At 40.2% G+C, this 18,659-nt stretch overlaps 2 protein-coding genes across 2 annotated transcripts; both read right to left on the bottom strand.

The window, feature by feature from the left end:
• Nucleotides 1-828: 828 nt before the first annotated feature.
• Nucleotides 829-1,781, bottom strand: atp5f1e (ATP synthase F1 subunit epsilon; the record flags this gene model as incomplete). The annotated part of the gene is made up of 2 exons (XM_084059448.1): nucleotides 829-894; nucleotides 1,629-1,781. The coding sequence occupies 2 exons, from the start codon at nucleotides 1,779-1,781 to the stop codon at nucleotides 829-831; spliced, it is 219 nt and encodes a 72-aa protein (XP_083915574.1).
• Nucleotides 1,782-5,793: 4,012 nt separating this feature from the next.
• On the bottom strand, nucleotides 5,794-17,050 carry cetp (cholesteryl ester transfer protein, plasma; the record flags this gene model as incomplete). The annotated part of the gene is made up of 17 exons (XM_084059447.1): nucleotides 5,794-5,935; nucleotides 6,234-6,319; nucleotides 7,159-7,228; nucleotides 7,399-7,441; nucleotides 8,348-8,415; nucleotides 9,153-9,305; nucleotides 9,715-9,768; nucleotides 10,588-10,667; nucleotides 11,340-11,439; nucleotides 11,983-12,074; nucleotides 12,321-12,381; nucleotides 13,034-13,103; nucleotides 13,214-13,301; nucleotides 13,528-13,598; nucleotides 15,471-15,602; nucleotides 15,764-15,878; nucleotides 16,906-17,050. 17 exons carry the CDS (start codon nucleotides 17,048-17,050, stop codon nucleotides 5,858-5,860), a joined length of 1,506 nt encoding a protein of 501 aa, XP_083915573.1. The 3' UTR covers nucleotides 5,794-5,857.
• Between the last annotated feature and the right edge of the window lie 1,609 nt (nucleotides 17,051-18,659).

The raw sequence follows: 18,659 nt of genomic DNA, 5'->3' as shown, positions 1-18,659 counted from the left end.
AGGGGAAACACACCAAAATCAAGTACTGTACTTAATTACAATTTTGAGGCACTTTTACTTTACTGGAGTATTTCAAATTGTCTATACTTTTACTTCTACTCCACTACAGCTCAGAGACAAATATTGTACTTTTACTCCACAACAATTATTTGAAAACTTTAGTTACTAGTTACTTTGTAGATTTGGATTTTTATTACAAAACCACTTCGGACCTATATATACACTATACTTTTACTCAAGTACATTATTAACACCATACCGACTTGTACTTGTAACAGACTATTTACACAGGGTATTGATACTTTTACTTATCAAAAAGTATCAAAAGATTGAGTACTTCTTCCATCACTGCCAACCAGTTACCCACTGGAGTTCCCCGACCTGTTGCTGCTCATAATACCAACGGACAAACATGAGAGGTTGCAAGAGGTTAATGTCACTACAACCACCTTTGACATTTAAAACATTCTTATGACTCCAACAGCTTATCATATGATCAACATTCTGTCACATATGGTGCTTCCCACCTGACTGTGTTTACAATTCATATTTATACAGTATGGTGTGATTATAAACAGAGCCGATCTGCAAGCTCAGAATGATGTGATGCATTGTGAGCGTATTGATCGGCTATTTTTGCTATTTCCGAACATCTTCGCATATAATGACATGCCCAAAATAGGGACGGCGTGTTTAAAATAGTGGGTTAAGTCTATCTGGGTTTTTATAAATGTTTAACCAATGAAAAGAGCTTGTTTACTAAATAATAACTACATTTCACACAGAACACAGTTTTGGTTTCTGCCCAACAGCGATGATATTCTCTCATTAAGAGAAGATCACTACTATGCTCTCCTCCACTGTGCAACACCTCTGCTTTACAGCCCTCAGCTGCTGAAAGACAGGAGTGGTAAAACAAATGATACCAGCACTTAATAGTGAGGCCACCTGCTGCATGGATTTGGAAATTAATAATAATGGAGTCATTAACAAGTTGACAGGATTTTTTTTACACCTTTATTTATGGATTTTAAATATATAATACGAAATTGTGCAATCACCGGTCATGTTTAGCAGATTCGCGGGTAAATGACCGGCAAATTGAGGGGGTCAAAGAATGCTGATGTCAACCGATCCTCTCCCGTTCATGGCCACAGCAAAGCGGCTAATGTTGCTTTTCTCCTGAATGAGCAGTGAGCGCCCCACAGTGAGAGCATGCGTGCACAGTGCAAAGCAAACAGCACCACCGTCTGGGCATGGCTGAACACTGGTAATCTTATAACATCCAGGATACATTTCACCTCCATAAAGTACGACTTGGGACTCTGAACAAGGCGTTTCTGTGCCTCCTCTGCTCTTCCACGGGGGATGGATGGGTGCAGCCAGCAAGTCCTTTGCAAGTGGCATGTTAGCAAGAACTTAAGCAAACACTTTTTTTTGCATCTGCAGCCTGTCTATTTTATTTTCCAATCTTTTTAATCCATTCTTATTAATTACTTGATTCCATGCACTCTTCATTTTCATCCAAAAACAACAAGATGACCACGGGGTGGTGGGGTTCCTCATTCCTCTGAGAAACAACGTACAGTACATATGTAGCCTACACCATGGTCTCAGACAGACCGTACGGCAGCCTTGGGTTTGGACACTTTCACGCTCGCCTCTGCGGCCTTCACTGCTTGGGCTTGGACCTCGGGCTTCATGGCTGCACGCACCGCATTGGCACAGATGGAAGAGAAGCGAATGTAACTCAGGCCAGCTTGTCTCCAGTACGCAACCATCTCTCCTGTGTTGTAGCTTCAAGGACAGCGTCACTCTGTGTCGCAGACACCACCTTACAGTATATAGGCAAACAGACCTGGACTGAGGTCACACACACACAGCACAAACAGTTGACTAACAACACCGATTTGTGCAGCCGTGTCCTGAATCTGCCCTGGGAGAAATGCATTTTATGTACAGTAATCTTCCTCCTGTCAGTCTGTGATTCAGTAACAGGCCTAAGGAGAGGACCCAAGGCAGTGCCTGTTGTCTAGTCGGTTGGGGCCGACCGATATGCCCTTGCGGAGATCCCTGCGGAGATCCAGTTGACCAGAACTGCCAATCCGACCGATATGCCCATATATGGGCATGATCATATAGTATATAGTATCTCTTTATCTGTGTGATCTTGTCCATTTTATGCCCATATGTGGAGATCCCTGATGTCATCAGTAGTATATGGCATATACTACTGATGACGTCAGTGATCTCCATATGTGGGCATAAAATGGACAAGATCACACAGATACAGAGATCTCCATATATGGGCATAAAAGGGAAACAGACAGACAGATACAACGAGTTATCTGACAACGGGTATTGCATAACCGGGTTGGGGATGCATTCCCAAATCGCAACTTGCATCCCAGAAAGAAAGAGAGAAAGCCCAAAATAAAACAGTCATGACCACTGTCAGCTCAGAGCATAATTATTGCTATAGAGTATTTGCTCAGGGGGTCTCCATCTCCCCCTCTCTCAACCTATTTTAGTAAACAGAAAATCCTGATCTGATTTTATCCACTCAGGAAAGAGAACCCATAAAGTGTTCCATGCAGTCCCAATATTCCCTGCTCATTTTTATTACAGTATGTCATGACCGCTGATTTCATCATTTTCATCACTTCCAATTTCACTTGTTTATCCTGTATCCTGTTCTGTTTAGAGCTGGAGAGACAAGGACACCCCTATTACTGAACATTATAGAAATGATTAGGCAACAAAGAAATATCACTTATAAATATCATTATTTGGATTTTCAAGGTAGGGTAAATGTATTTTTTGGTTAAAAAAAGGTTTGTTAAAAAGGTTAAAGCACTACTTTCTAATAGTATTCATTGATATATGTTCAGTAACATGAGTCTACCTGTTTCTCCATCTCTTTAATAAACAGAAAATACATTTTCAGGTGGGTTGCAAGATTTCAGCCAATCAGGAGAGAGTACCCATTTATCAGCTTAACATTTATAGTGTTCCAATTCCAATTTTTTGTGCTCATTTCTTGGTGTCACCACTTTCACTTGTTTAATCTGTATCCTGACTGAGTTCTCTATTGATTGGATAAAATTGGCATCCCAACTTGAAAATGCAATTTCTGTTTAATAAAGCAGAGTTGGAGAGATATGGAGACTCCTGTTACTGAACAAACAGGCTATACTGTAGCAATGAGTACTATCAGAATATAGAGCTATTTAACACATATTTTAACCCAAGTATCCTACCTTTAAATACATAAATCATATCAAAATTCATAAAAGTCCAAATGCATTACAAGATCATGATCACAACACAACCAGACAACCAGTTGGATATGAGGTGGCATTTTCCATATAAAGTGACTGCAAACGATATTTGAAAATGGTTATGCCCTTCTTTTAGCCAGTCCAACAAATTGTAGTCCTCACACACACATCTTACTGTCATGACCTAAGCTGCTGAGTATCAAAGCAATTGTTTTGCAATTGTACCCACATGCAGAGATGGCATGACAGACAGACAGACAGACAGACAGACAGACAGACAGACAGACAGACACACACACACACACACACACACACACACACACACACACACACACACACACACACAGGACCCCAACAATTAAACCATAGTGCTTTCTTGGGTTATCCTTTTAGCATCCTTTTGTATGAATCTGTGCTTCTGTGCTTTTTTTTGCAAACTGTTAATAAGGTATTCAATCAATCAATCAATCAAAACAAACAAACAACAACAACAACAACAACAACACACATGCCTAAACGCCTATATGCCTAGCCTAGGCTAACTGGCCTAATCGAATATCTTGACAGACTCACCACCTAGTAGAAGTTTCTTCATTTGGCTGCAGCTGCAGCAGACGCCGATTGATTGATTGAGTTGAGAACAGCTGGGCTCGGCTCAACAATAACCTCCTGACCAACCAAACTGCCAGGTAAACTGTCTTTATGAACCTGCTCACCAACATAGTTCATACAGTAGGCTATCTTTGTGCAATATCTTTATTATCTTCCTTCGTGATTTGCGAATTTACATGATCGCACACATATTGTAATCAGCTAAAGGATGCACGCACGTGTACGATGAACAAACCTGTACCTTCAAAATAAAAGGGATTTGGTTTAGACATTTTCACGATAATAGAGAAACGTGTGTCAGTCGACTCAGTCAGATCAGTGGTTCTCAAACCTTTTGGTGCCAAGGACCCCCATCTGTGAATGTTTTGTGCAAGGGACCCCTGAATTGAAGATTTGTATTAAACATGCAAAATTATTCAAAATTAACAATAGATTTATTGAAAATGTTCAAAAATAGCAGATGTACAAGCTCGCAGGGCGGCACAAAGTGACGTGCTGAACTTGTAGATCTGCTATTTTTGAATAGCCAACGCATTCAATATGGATAAAGGGCTTAAAATGTATAAACACATTTAGCTGGGGACCCCCTGGAACTCCCTCAAGGACCCCTGGGGGTCCCCGGACCTAACTTTGAGAACCAATGAGTCAGATGACAAGTTGACATGTGTTTTAATTATAATACAGTAAAATATAATACATTTTATTGCCAATAGCCTATAAGTCAGTAGAACAACATTGTAGCTTATTGAATCTATTTAATGGTGAATTGGAAGGTGTGAACTCTATTACTGTATGTGAAAATCCATGTTTGTAGCATACATGAATCTGCAATATCTTTTATCTTTAGACTCTTCTGAATGGCTATTTCTACTTAATTTCCTCCTCCTCACAGAAATATAATTTGATCCAATCTGTAGAGTATGTTAAAACAATATTAGCACATCTGCAGTGGTTGGAGGAGGTCTCCCTACTCTTGCATTGAGAAATACAGACTCATATATGGAAATTGAAAATGTATTTTCTTATACGTTACATATTCATGTCATGTTCTTTTGGAAAAAAATGACAAAGTGGAACCTCAAGCTCATACTGTTTATACAGTATAGCTGCAAACATTTGACAGGAACAATGTCCATCACATCTCAGATGTGATTAATGACAATAATAAATGTACCATAAACCAACTCACATAAATATATCTGAACTATTTACACAACCACTCATCTGCCTGTAATGTAATGCCTCAACTCCTACAATTCCAAGTGCTTGTCAGCATGGGGGTCCCCAGTTCAAATATAACAATGCATTAAATAAAAGAATATTGCCCTCTCTCACATCAATTGATGCTAAAATGCAAAAAAGCTTATTTTTTAAATTGCTATATGTATAAAATGTATATTTGTTGCCTTGTAGCCTTCAAATCTAGAGGATAAAACAATCTGTAATACATTATTTAACCACTTAAACTCTATATACTTTGTTGACCGGGGTCCTCCAGGGGTCTATACTTAGTCCCTCCTTTTTTTCGCTGTACACACCACATCTCTTCAGCTTGTAGATCTGCTTGTTTCACCTAATGTTTGCCTACTTTTACTGAATGTTGGCCTATTATGACATGCCCAGAATAGGGACACTAAAGGACGGCTTCACCCATTTTCAACCTATCTTCATATAACTGGTCCTCACTCATGCTCATTATAATATGGCAGCGTTTTTGTCTACTCCCTCTGTGTCTATTCCTTGAAAGTTAGCATGCTATAATAGAAGCCATTGTTCGATAATAAAAAACTGGTTTCTGAAGTGTCCACAGCCCTCCTATGAGACACAGACCGAGTGGGAAAAAATGGTACCATTTTATCATGAGCATTAGTGAGGAATTATATGAAGTTGAAAATGGGTGAAGTCATCCAAGTGTATCTATCGTGAGGCATCATAAGCACACATTTGGAAAAAACTATTATCGGTTACTGAAGTGCCTTCTTTAGGAATTCAACCAGGAGATGATGAGGGAATCCAAAGTCCATCTGGATCAACACATACCCCTACAGAAAGAGAGAGAGAGAGAGGTAGAGAGAGAGAGAGAGAGAGAGAGAAACAAAGTGAGGGAGAATGTGTGTGTGTGTGTGTGTGTGTGTGTGTGTGTGTGTGTGTGTGTGTGTGTGTGTGTGTGTGTGTGTGTGTGTGTGTGTGTGTGTGTGTGTGTGTGTGTGTGTGTGTGTGTGTGTGTGTGTGTGTGTGTGTGAGAGAGAGAAAGAGAGACTTTCAATATTAGCATACAACAAATAAATAGAGATCACTTTAAGGTTGAGAGCGTGAGAGAGATTGAAGGTCTATACTTACATCCCGATGAAGTACTTCTGGGTTATAGATATCAAATAGGTTGGTTCCCTGTTGGTCCAACAGCCTGGTCAGCTCTGGCCCCAGCACTAGAAAACACCATAAAGTCAGTCAGAAATCTCATACAGTATGTCCATGTTTCGTATTTTTTCATAAATTAATGCCCTAGGCCTACTTCATCATACAAGAGTGTGGTGAACTTGGTGGTGATCGGCTATTTTCACAATTTTAAAATGTTTTTAATTAATATGTTCGGGTTGACATACCAGCATATTACATTACATTACAGTCATTTAGCAGACGCTTTTATCCAAAGCGACTTACAATAAGTGCATTCAACATAGGTAGGGAACAAAACTACTAATCACCAGAAGTCTTAAGTGTATTTCCTGCAAAAACAAGCAACATCAACAGGGCATGCAGGAGAGAGAGATACGTACATTCCAAACACAATATTAGCAGACCACAACATGAAAATTGTCCCTCCAAATTGTCGTCTTTTCTCCAAATGTAGTCATTATGCCATCTACCAGTTTTCACCTCACATGTATTCCCTGTCACTGCTAACCACACATGAAGGCAGCTCAGCCACTTCTTTTCACTTGACACGGGAGGGGGGAGGGGGAGGGGGGTGTAACACATGCAGGGGAACACTCTATTCCTCTCAGTTCCACACCCAACTGAACAGGTGTCCTGACCAACCTGTAGGAGTCAATAGTGCTGCCTGCGACAGAGTTCACTGCACTAGCGTTCCCACCCTCGAACTTGGACAGTTGTGTTCATTGAATGATGCATGTTGATGTTAACGTTTCTTTTGTTTTCCCCTGGGTCTGATCGTTCACAAGTCTGATCTTCTGGGGGAAGTAGCTATTCAAACTCCCGTGTACCTTATATGTGTTGCTTGTGTCTGTATGTGTCAGTATCTTACCAGATAGGACTTTAGGAATGCCTATCGTCTCCACAGCATCTCTTATGTACTGCTGCTGAGTCTCATCCAACTACATAGGGAACAGAGTAAAAAGGATGAGGATGTTTGATGGTACACAGTAGAGAGAATGAGAATGAGAGTATACGTGATTTAGTGTCTATGGTTTGGGTGAGTGTGACTGTGAAATTTAAATGAAACAGTCCACATAAATTAAGAAAAAAGAGGAATAAAGCATCTCACCTGTTGACTGTGTGATGACAGGGTTGCTTGAAGTATCAATATTCTAGGTAGGAAAGAAATTAGAATAATAAACTAATACAGCACATGCAAAGGATCTGAAAAGATGGATATAAATGCTGTAGAGATTTTAATGAAATAATACATCATAGTTAGTGATGTGATTTTACAGAATAAGAAAAAAGTAAGATAATGCAGCATAGCTCTGACTTTTAGAAATGACAAACAAATCATTAATAGAATAAGATGCCTTTATTGGCATTGCACATACACTGAAATAGTGCGTACCCCTAAAAAAAAAAAAAAGAATATTATATTGCACTATGGTCAGTTCCTCAGTATAGTATTGCTCTAAGCCAGAATATTATTGCTCATATTATTGCACAGTCGAAAGATATTATTGCACAGCCTCAAAATATGTTGTTAATACACCTACAGCGCCCTCCAGTGGTCATCAGACTGAAACGCCTGGGTGAGATGTGTCCTTGATAGCTGATGGAATGATGATGGCTGAGTGCATTTCTTGGAATATGGTTATTTTCTGGTTATGTCCCTTGATACACATGAGATGGTTCCACTAGCGTTTTGAGTATTTAACCACATTCAACCTGGCATCCATATTATGGGCAAAAAATACAATAATTTTCCAAAGATCTCAAGTCACATCACAATGCATTGTGAGCTTGTAGATCAGCTTTTTTTCACTATTTACGTCATCACTCAGTGGCAAAATTAGCAGCTCACAATTAGTATAAATTATATCTGCAGATGTGTGTTATTATTTGTTTATTTTTTTCGTGAGGCATATAAATGAGAAGGTTTTATTTGCAGTACTACAGTTAGTTGCCTGACTCACTCTTGGATTTTGGAATGCTCAATGACTCTATGTTAAGTTATTCTTCCATTTCTGTCTGTGAACCTAAAAGGTACGCAGAAGGAGAAGAGGTCTTACTCTGTGGCGTTACCATGAAGAAAGACCTTCTTGTCAGCATAGGAAACTGTCACCGCAACCTCCACCTCCTAGACAAGATACATCAGTTGCACACATAAACACATCACATACATTATGGGCATTAAATCTCTACTAAGACAATGTAAACTTAATGCATATGTCGTAGTAGTACCGTACGACAGTATTGATCGCCAAAAGGTACTGATTTGTAAGCTAACATCCCCTCTTCCAGTGATGTGACAATACTTCCCAATGTCTGACAGTGATCATTTCATATTCCACTGTCCTTCAGATCAGTGGTTGTCAACTTTTTCAGTCTGTGACCCCCAAAATAATCATATTTGAACTGGGGACCCCCCACCCTGACAAGGACTTGGAATTGTAGGAGTTGAGGCATTACATTTTGTTTGACTCCACAGATCCACAGATAAATATTGTGAGTTGCGTTGTGAGCTTGTAGATCGTCTATTTTCAAATTTTATGCCTCTTTCTTTATATTATTTGACAATTTGGCCAATGTTTGACTAGTTTTTATAGCATAGTTTGTTGATTACTTTGGATGCAGTAAAGGTATTTTTTCTTTAAATTATTTCCTTTTTGGATTTTACTTTTTTTTTTAAGGTAGGTCTTAAAAGTCCTTAAATTGTCACTTTACTGTGACCCTCCCCCCCCACTCCAAATCATGTGGGGATCCCCGTGGGGGACCCACAGGTTAAGAACCACTGCTTCAGATGATAAATTGTGCAGATTGAGGGTGGCAATAAGGAGTTGAAATTCTAATGCAGCATGAACGCCGCTGTCTGACCGTTTGAAAGAAGAGTCTTGGTGCAGTGTAATTTCCACAGCGGAGCTCTCCAGAGGCCTGCGTCCGGACACTGGTACCCACAGGAGAAGACTTTAGATGGGGAACAGATGAACTCCACACTCTTAGCTCTGAAGAACCTGGATCCAACAGACACTGACACACACACACACACACACACACACACACACACACACACACACACACACACACACACACACACACACACACACACACACACACACACACACACACACACACACACACACACACACACACACACACACACACAGTACACATTCAGTAAATATAACCCCAACCCATATTATAATACATACTGTATTTAATTGCAGTCCCTCCATTTTTCAAACTTATTCTGTGTGTGTGTGTGTGTGTGTGTGTGTGTGTGTGTGTGTGTGTGTGTGTGTGTGTGTGTGTGTGTGTGTGTGTGTGTGTGTGTGTGTGTGTGTGTGTGTGTGTGTGTGTGTGTGTGTGTGTGTGTGTGTGTGTGTGTGTGCGTGTGTGTGCGTGTGTGTGTGTGAGAATCTACTTATTACCATATTACCTGACTCATGAATTCAGGCATGGCAGTGGCTGACGTATTTGTCTGGAAAAGTTCCTGAAATGATATAAATCAACATAAGGGGTTCTTCACATTGAAACAAACCCTAAAGGCATACAAGCAGACCTTTGTTCATGCATAATGCATTACTTTACTGTACTTTAGAGATTTGTGATGTGATTTAAAGATATTTACACAACACACAAGTTATGATACTACTAATATACAATACAGTATTTCACAAAAAGCAGGGTCTGGCTAAACTGATTTGTGACAACATTTAGTTGTCAGTAGGTTAAAACTGAACACCATGGTCAAAAGTCATTAGACCCATGTTCCAACTACATATTAATTACATAATAACGCTATGCTTGTGTTGTGTGAAATGAAGCACCATCAAGACAATTATAGAAAATATTAAACCTGATATCAGCATTCCTGTCCTAAATGCTGTGGAAGCATTTCTTGGGCATGTCATAATAATAGGCGAACATTAGGCAAAAACAGCAGATCTACAAGCTCAGAAGGTCATCAGTTTGCCCCCTGGACCGCCCAGTCTATGTCAAAGTGTCCCTGAGCAAGACACCAAAAACAACTAAAAGGCGCCGAAATAATTTAAATGATGGTTAACAAAGTATATCGGGTTGAACGACTTAAAGCCTTAGTTGATCGGGTGCCCCAGGAGGTACTGTACACTAGTATTTTTCTCCACACCAAGTCTCTTTGCCCCAAAATAGCCAATCTACAAGCTCACAACGTGTCATGTTGCAATCCGTTATGAGCTTATAGATCAGCTCTTTCCGCTGAACGTTTCCCTCAGAATAGGGACGCTAGGGTTCCTGTGGTTACATGGTAAAAGTGTTGTAGCCTACTAACTTTGAATTCTGCTCCTGAGATGTTGAGATGGAAGCGACCATCTTGGTGTGCAGCGGTAAGCATGGGGTTGAAAACCTGATCTGAGGTTAAAACACAGGTTCAAGTTTAGGTTACTGAGCATTTACTCACATTTTACTTGTATGCATCTTTGCACAAATCACCTTTGTTAAAAATGTGAGTGAAAAAAGGTGTCAAAAAGAAGAAATAATAATTATATTACAGTTGTTGTTTTTATATGGCAGTACATAAATATAAGTACACATTTTTGCTTGAGGAAGACAAGTTTGGTTGAAATGTCGCTAATAATAATTAAAAAAAAAGATACAGCAGGTTTAATACCAGTGTGCATATATTTCTCTTTCTAGGTCTTGGATGTTCCTGCCTACAACCATTCCTTAATCCTTTGCTATACTTCATTGCACGGCGGTGTCGTGTGCTGAAAATAGCACATCTACAAGCCTTATTTACATACTGTATGAGTAAAAGTGTCCGACAGACAATAAACCAAGATTTATTTACATAAGTAAAAGTGACCAACAGACAGTAAACCAAGCCTTATTTACTGCACATAGTGTATAAGTAAAGGTGGCCTACAGACAGTGAGTATAAGGGCCTAAATCTGTTAAAATCAAGAGAAAGCAAATGATCGGTTCAAAATACAGCACTTGAACAGCTCCTCTTATCTTGACTTGAACAAGACCGCATACAAACAGAGAGAACAATGTAAAAAATACAATGTTCTGACTACTAACCAGACAACCAGAAGTACAGCATCCTGTGTTCTGTCAGCTGACTGGGATGAAACACTGAGTCATTGATGACGGCAGAAAGGTTGTGGTACTTTGTCAAACCCTGAAGGATTGGGGTTGTAGGGCAGAAAAGAATTTCACAGAGAGGTCAAGAGAGTTCAAGTCAGCTCAGAAATACTTTCTCCCAGAAAGTGGCTAGTCAGTAGTTCTAAACCTTTTCTGGATCAGGGCCCACTTTAAAAAAAAGTGTTTGCGACACACCCATCTGACCACTTAGCCTGTTAAGTGTTTGGGTGTCTCGCAAACACTTTTTGGCTGCATGCATTTTCACAGCCTGTTTATTTTAATAATAAATCAATTGATTGTGTTCCGGCTTAGATTGATGGAACCAATGTACTGTAATATAATAATTTGTAAAGTGTTTTGTGGATGAAACCTTCATAACCCTTGTCCCTCACTCATCACATTTGGCTGGCAAAACGTGAACTACTTTTTGGACACACACATACATGCATGTACACATAAATAAATACAAGTAGATACATTCACGCACACACGCACACACACACACACACACACACACACACACACACACGCACAAAACAGTACAATAGATAGGTTCCATTGTGGTGAACAGTTAGCGTACCTTGTGTAATGACTCTATATAATTAGCAGTAATGACAGGAGGACCAGTTACTCCAATATCCACACTGATGTCACCATCAGTCAGGAACTGTTCTGCAAACACACACACACACACACACACACACACACACACACACACGTCACACTTGTGTTTCCATATCAGTGTACGTACATGCAATCACATACATCAATATCACATACCGTACTTTTCACACACACACGCACGCACACGCACACACACACACACACACACACACACACACACACACACACACACACGCACACGCACACGCACACACACGCACACGCACGCACGCACACACACACACGCACATGTACCTGCTGTATCTTGTATGAAGTCAGCCAGTATGTTTGCCACCTTGTTGATCTCTTTACAAATCTGCAGCAGATAACAGAAACAGCATTAAAATAAATAATCTATTCATTTACAGTAAAACAAATTAATCTGCATTAATCATTGTGTCTTTTGTCTATTCTATTACTGATTAACAACATGAACCAATTGAGAAAATAAACCTGTTTTTCTAAACTGTAGATTAATACAATTATCGTTGTTGTTTTTTATGTCATTGAGTATTATAAAGAGTGAGTTTCGACAGCTTACAAGGGGCTGCTTGTTATGGCCGAGCCTAAGCCTACATTCATTCATTCATTCTTCTTTCTTGCTTTCTGAATACCGGTATTTAAAAACAAGGCCTCATACACAACTGTGACTGGCAATTGTAAAAAAAAAAAAAAAAAAAAGAGTATGAACACAATAAAATCACAGACTTATTTCTCATCTTGGTCCATTTGTGGTGTTTCAGACGAAACGAATTGAGAAGCACTAATAGACAATGCCAATTTTTCCTTTAACCACTTGATCCCTATATCATCCCTATTCTGGGGATTCTGAGGCACTTTACCACTGCACCACCCAGTGCCCTGACATGGCTCAATTCTATTGAAGTTGCAGTAAATGTTTCATCAATAGAACAGTAGGGGGCAGAGTTGGATCACAGACACACACATGCACACAAGCTTGTCCTCACCTGCCCCTTGACGACCAGTTTGACAGTGAAAGAGATGAAGTCAGTGAAGAGTTTCTTCAACCAGTTTGGTCTAAACAAACAAACATACAAACAGACAGACTGTCAGAGAGGAGATGTGCTATGTTTTCATATGCAGCTATTTCATATTTCAGAAGTACTACAGTACTGTACACGACTTACTCTCTGTCTCCCTGAAGCAGGAGATGAAGGTGGTGAAAGTTCAGATAACAGTCTGTGGTGTCTGCTGCTACCCTCCCCTTACCACAGTCTGACACAGAGAGAGAGAGAGAGAGAGAGAGAGAGAGAGAGAGAGAGAGAGAGAGAAAGAGAGAGAGATGAAGATGAAGATGAAGAACAAACTATGTACAGTAACAAATTACTATACATATTTAAAGAGGACATCTCTGTTACAGTGTCCGTCCATATTGCCTGCCTCAGCAAAGAACAACTCAGTTGCGTAGCTACATGGCAAATACAATGTATAGGCTACTCACAGAGTTTAGGTTTGATACCAAGATCAATCCGAGACTGAACCTCAAAGTCAATAGAATGGCCAACATTGACCCTAGATGAAAGAGAAAAAAAGGTACAATTAGTAGTTCAAATGTAACTGTGACAGAGCACATAAGCTCGTGTTCTCATTAACAGCAGTTCATTTAGACACTTCAGCTCAGGATTAACCATTTACCATTTATTGCAATGATATTGCATTCAGTTTGGCGGTGTGACTCTGCTCATGCGATATTACAGATTATCTGCACAAGCATGACACAGATCTGAAAAATCACAAACCCGGGGTTTGTGATTTGAAACCCCCCGAGCAGAGCATGAAATACAGTTCAATTACATGAACATAACATTGAACCTTCAATGCATAATAAAACTAAACTACCACATATCATAGCACAATCCATAGAACCACAGTACAATCCACAAATCGTCCTATTAACACTGACAGCTGACAACCGGCTCTGACAGCTAAACACGTAGAATGAACAGAAGGGCTGCTTAAATGAAGCGCCACTGAGTTCCTGTGAGGAATGAGAGAGTGAGTGAGTTGGCTTGTAGCAAATGAGAAGAGGCTGCATCAGTCTGTGGAATATTTATTATCGTTTTCAAGTCACCCCCAAATTGAGATTCAGAATTCAAATAAAAAAATAACAAAAGCAGCAGATCTACTAGTTCAAAACGCCTCGCTTTGCGCTGCATTTTGAGCTTGGATCTGTTTTTATGCTTTTGTGACGCTGTAGTATGATGAAGTAGGGCGTTAATTTACGAGGAAAAGAAAAGTTTAAATATGGAGATACCAGGTTTCTGCCCGTCAGCAACGATATGCAGCCTATTTGGCTGCAGACTGCCATCTGAAAATATTTTTGCGCCAGGGGGGGAGAATGTTTGTTATAAACTCCAACTCTAATCCCAAAACCTAACCTTTAAATGTCTAATCTCAACTCTAACCCCAACCTGAATCTTTTCCTAATTGTAAACTATTATGATTATAATGATTATATGACTGACATTTATCTGTTTGACCCAGTAAATACATGTGTGTTGAATCACTCTCATCTGCGTAAGCATATACTGATACACTTGATGCCATGGCCATCAGCTACTTTATCAGATAGACTGACATCTGTGCACAACTGATGCATATTGTGTTCCATTCTGTTCTTTACCATGTCTCATTATCTTATGGTCACGGTCATGTGTCCAGTACTGTATATTCTCTATGTGTGAAATAAACTTTAGAACTTTAGAGTAATTCTACACAGAGCTAATGTGACACCAACTCATCACTCCTGTCTCATCAAAGTCTCAACAAGATGCAGCCACATTATTCATACCAATATCAAATATCGCCATTATGCAACTATAACGTACAATGTTATGTACATTGTTGGTTAGTAATGGATAAATGTTTCTTTGTTTCTTCAACATTTAACACACAAATTGACATACATTGTGGGTGGTTGGTAATGAATATGGTATTGAATATATTGGAAGGGGTCCTTGGGGCCAAAAAGGACTGTTGCTGTACAGCACATAACCCAAAGTCTGTTAATACTTTTACTATATACTCATGACATCAGGGATCTCCATACTGTACATGGGAATAGTGACTGACACACAGATCTCCATATATGGCCATATCTGTCACATCGGCAGTGGCGCGTACACGTAGGTGTCGAACTCTAGAGGTTCGGGCCGCATAGCTAGTAGTAGCCCGAATTTCTAGTAGTAATACAAGCACGCACACGCGCACACACACACACACACACACACACACACACACACACACACACACACACACACACACACACACACACACACACACACACACACACACACACACTCACACACTCACACACACACACACACACACACACACACACACACACACACACACACACACACACACACATACCCAAATACTCACAGCCAGCTGCCGTATCCATACTTAATGGTCCCTTTGAACACTGCAGACACGTTGCTTATTGCCAAGGAGATACCCACACCTGGATGCAGCTCAAAGTCACTGCGACCAATCGACAAGTTGTGGATCTCTAGACTGGACAGGGATGCTTATTATTATTATCACACCTCAATAGTGTGTGTGTGTGTGTGTGTGTGTGTGTGTGTGTGTGTGTGTGTGTGTGTGTGTGTGTGTGTGTGTGTGTGTGTGTGTGTGTGTGTGTGTGTGTGTGTGCGTGTGCGTGTGCGTTCGCTCACTTTTCCAGGCCGTATGAGATTCTGCCGATAAACAGCATTGATTTCTCTCCCTGCACACTGGGATATCTGGTATGCTGGAACGCTGCCTCAATCACCTTAGTGGTCTTTTCGTTCACTACACACACACACACACACACACACACACACACACACACACACACACACACACACACACACACACACACACACACACACACACACACACACACACACACACACACACACACACAGTATCAGCTGTCACACTTGCACAATAGAAATACAAATAGAAAAAATACAGTGCAACACATTATAACACCATGTGTTTACAGTAAAAGGGTTGCATTGTGTTGTAACACATTGTAACTCAGTGTTACATTGTGTTAGAGCAGATGAGGTTAAACCATGATATCAGATAAGTATAACAGCATACCATGGTGGAGTCCTTCCGTAAGTCCTTTCCTCACATTTGCATTTACTAGCAAGTTTTTCTCGCACTTGCCAATCTCACATTTGCGAGAAAAAAACAATCCCTGAATTCTGAGACTTAAATTCACAGTTATGAGAATAAAACAGGCTTCCATAATGGACAGACGCAAGGACAGAGGAACGGGAGAACATAAGAAAACCACGTGAACAAAAAATAGACAACAGGAAGGAAGAGAACAAAATCTGTGTCAATTAAAGCAGTGGTTCTCAAACTTTTTCATGCCAAGGACCCCCAAAATGATATGAATTTGGCCGCGGACCCCCATCTCAAATATTTTGTTCCAGGGACCAAAGATTTGAGTTACAAATGTTCACTTAAAAATATATATATATTCAAAGGTTTGCACACATTTTCTGATTTTTTCAGAAATAGAAGATCTACAGCTCATAGCGCGGCACTCGGTGCCGCGCTATGAGCTTGTATATCTGCTATTTTTGAATAGCCCAAAGTGTAAAATAATGCTTTTTTAGCTGAAATCTAAAAATGACAAAGTTCCAGGTATTAATGGTAATGGGTTAAAGACAGTGACCTCCTCGCCTGCAGCAACTCGAATGGAACAACAGAGTGACTGATAAAAAAGGACAAATAAAAAGCTGACTGACCAGTAGGACAAAGTCATGAACAAACAAATGACTCACGGGGATCAAGAAGGGACAAATGCCCACTCACTCACAGACAACAGCAGCAGGATAGGTGAGCCTGCACACGGCTCCGGTGTGCCGGTAGGCCAGCGCAGGGTCCTCCAGGCAGCCATGGGACGTCCCAAACAGAGATAGAAGGCACAGTAGCAGGACCACAGCTATCATACACCTGGCCATCTGCACCGTCACAAAGTTGTGGATTGAATACTTTACTAACAGTTTGCAAATAGTACAGTGGTACGAATCGATCATTGTTTCAATTGTGGTCCTGTGTATTCAATTCATCAAGACATTTAAAGACATACAATAATATACTAGACAGCATCAACACTAGTAGCAATCGTATGATGTGTATTAGTAGTAGTTAAGTAGTGGTTAAGATGTTTGTGTTGTTAGCTGGTACGCAGTCGGATCAATAGTATTACAAATGGACCAGGTCCATTTGGTTCCGTTTGTTCACTCTCTGAGTTAAATTAACACTAAGGACTTTACTGTATATGCACTTGGGAAATGTAATGTGTGACGTGAGACAGTCACTAAACAACCTGCTAAACAGACTTACCTCGAAACTTGAGAGATCCCGGGTTTCCTTGAAAATGTAGTCCAAGAGGCAGCGGTACTTTCTGGACTCAAGACAAAGATTCTCACACCATGGACTTCACGGTCAAATCCAGGTTGTAATTGACTTGCCTGTCCTCCACAGGTAGTCAATGAGCTCAGATGGTCTTCAACAGGACTTGTTCTCGCTCTCTGTGATCTATCTCATCCCAACTGTTCTTACTTCACCTCTACAGCCACTGAAATTCACCAGAACTTGTCTGCTCCCTTTTATGCAATCAGAGACAACATGTGTGAATCACAGCATCACATGAAAACACCCACAGACTGATTCATTCACAAAGAGGTGCTTTAAGGTGAACTGGTCAAAGTACACTTCACAAGCCTTTTTTTTTTTCAGGACAGGCTGCTAAAAGCAGCAGCTAGAACTGATCTAAAACGTTTGATTTCAAAGACAACACACTGGACAGAAACGGCCTGTTTTCCTACTTGACACGAGTCCATCAAGACGACTTGCCAAAGTACACTATTAGTTACCAGGTATGAATAGTAATAGCAATTGCAAATACCACAGGACAGATGCTACATACTAGTATAAGATGCCTTTCAAATGAGCCGAATGACAGTGGAAATATACTCCTGACTGTGGATTCCAAAAAGTCAATAAAGTCCACATTACTGCACATTAACCTCTTCTAAACAACCGCAGATAAAAACACAGCAACACGGGAACAACAAATAGACCACGTTGCATGCGACATAAGGACACAGTTCAATGACAAATAGACCTTATTACATACAACACAAGGAGACGGTTCAATGACAAATAGACCTTATTACATACAACATGAGGAGACGGTTCAATGACAAATAGACCTTATTACACACAACATGAGGAAAAACTGTATTTCAAGGGAGAATACTCTAAAGATCCTACAAAGTGTCCATTAATCAAACTTACCCTACATGTTTGAGATGAACAAGATGCTGGACTGTTATCTAAGCTCACTGGGTGTTTCACAGGGTGTGTTGATCTACTTTGCCTCCACTTTCAACCCTCCCAAGAAAACCAGCCACTGTTCTAGTGCCATGTGCACAAAGACCCCTTCTCACAAGCACCTGCTCAGCTGAGAAATTAGATACTAAAAGGCTGAGTCTATCTAACAACTACTTTGTTCCCTAATGGTAATTCCCTGAGAATCAGATCTGTTGGATGGGTGTGTTCTCT

This window comes from Gymnoscopelus microlampas, assembly GCF_963454915.1.
Source record: "Gymnoscopelus microlampas genome assembly, chromosome: 6".
NCBI classification, from domain to species: Eukaryota; Metazoa; Chordata; class Actinopteri; order Myctophiformes; family Myctophidae; genus Gymnoscopelus; species Gymnoscopelus microlampas.
Note: the sequence above shows the minus strand (reverse complement) of the source record. Positions and strands in the feature narration are given on the sequence as shown.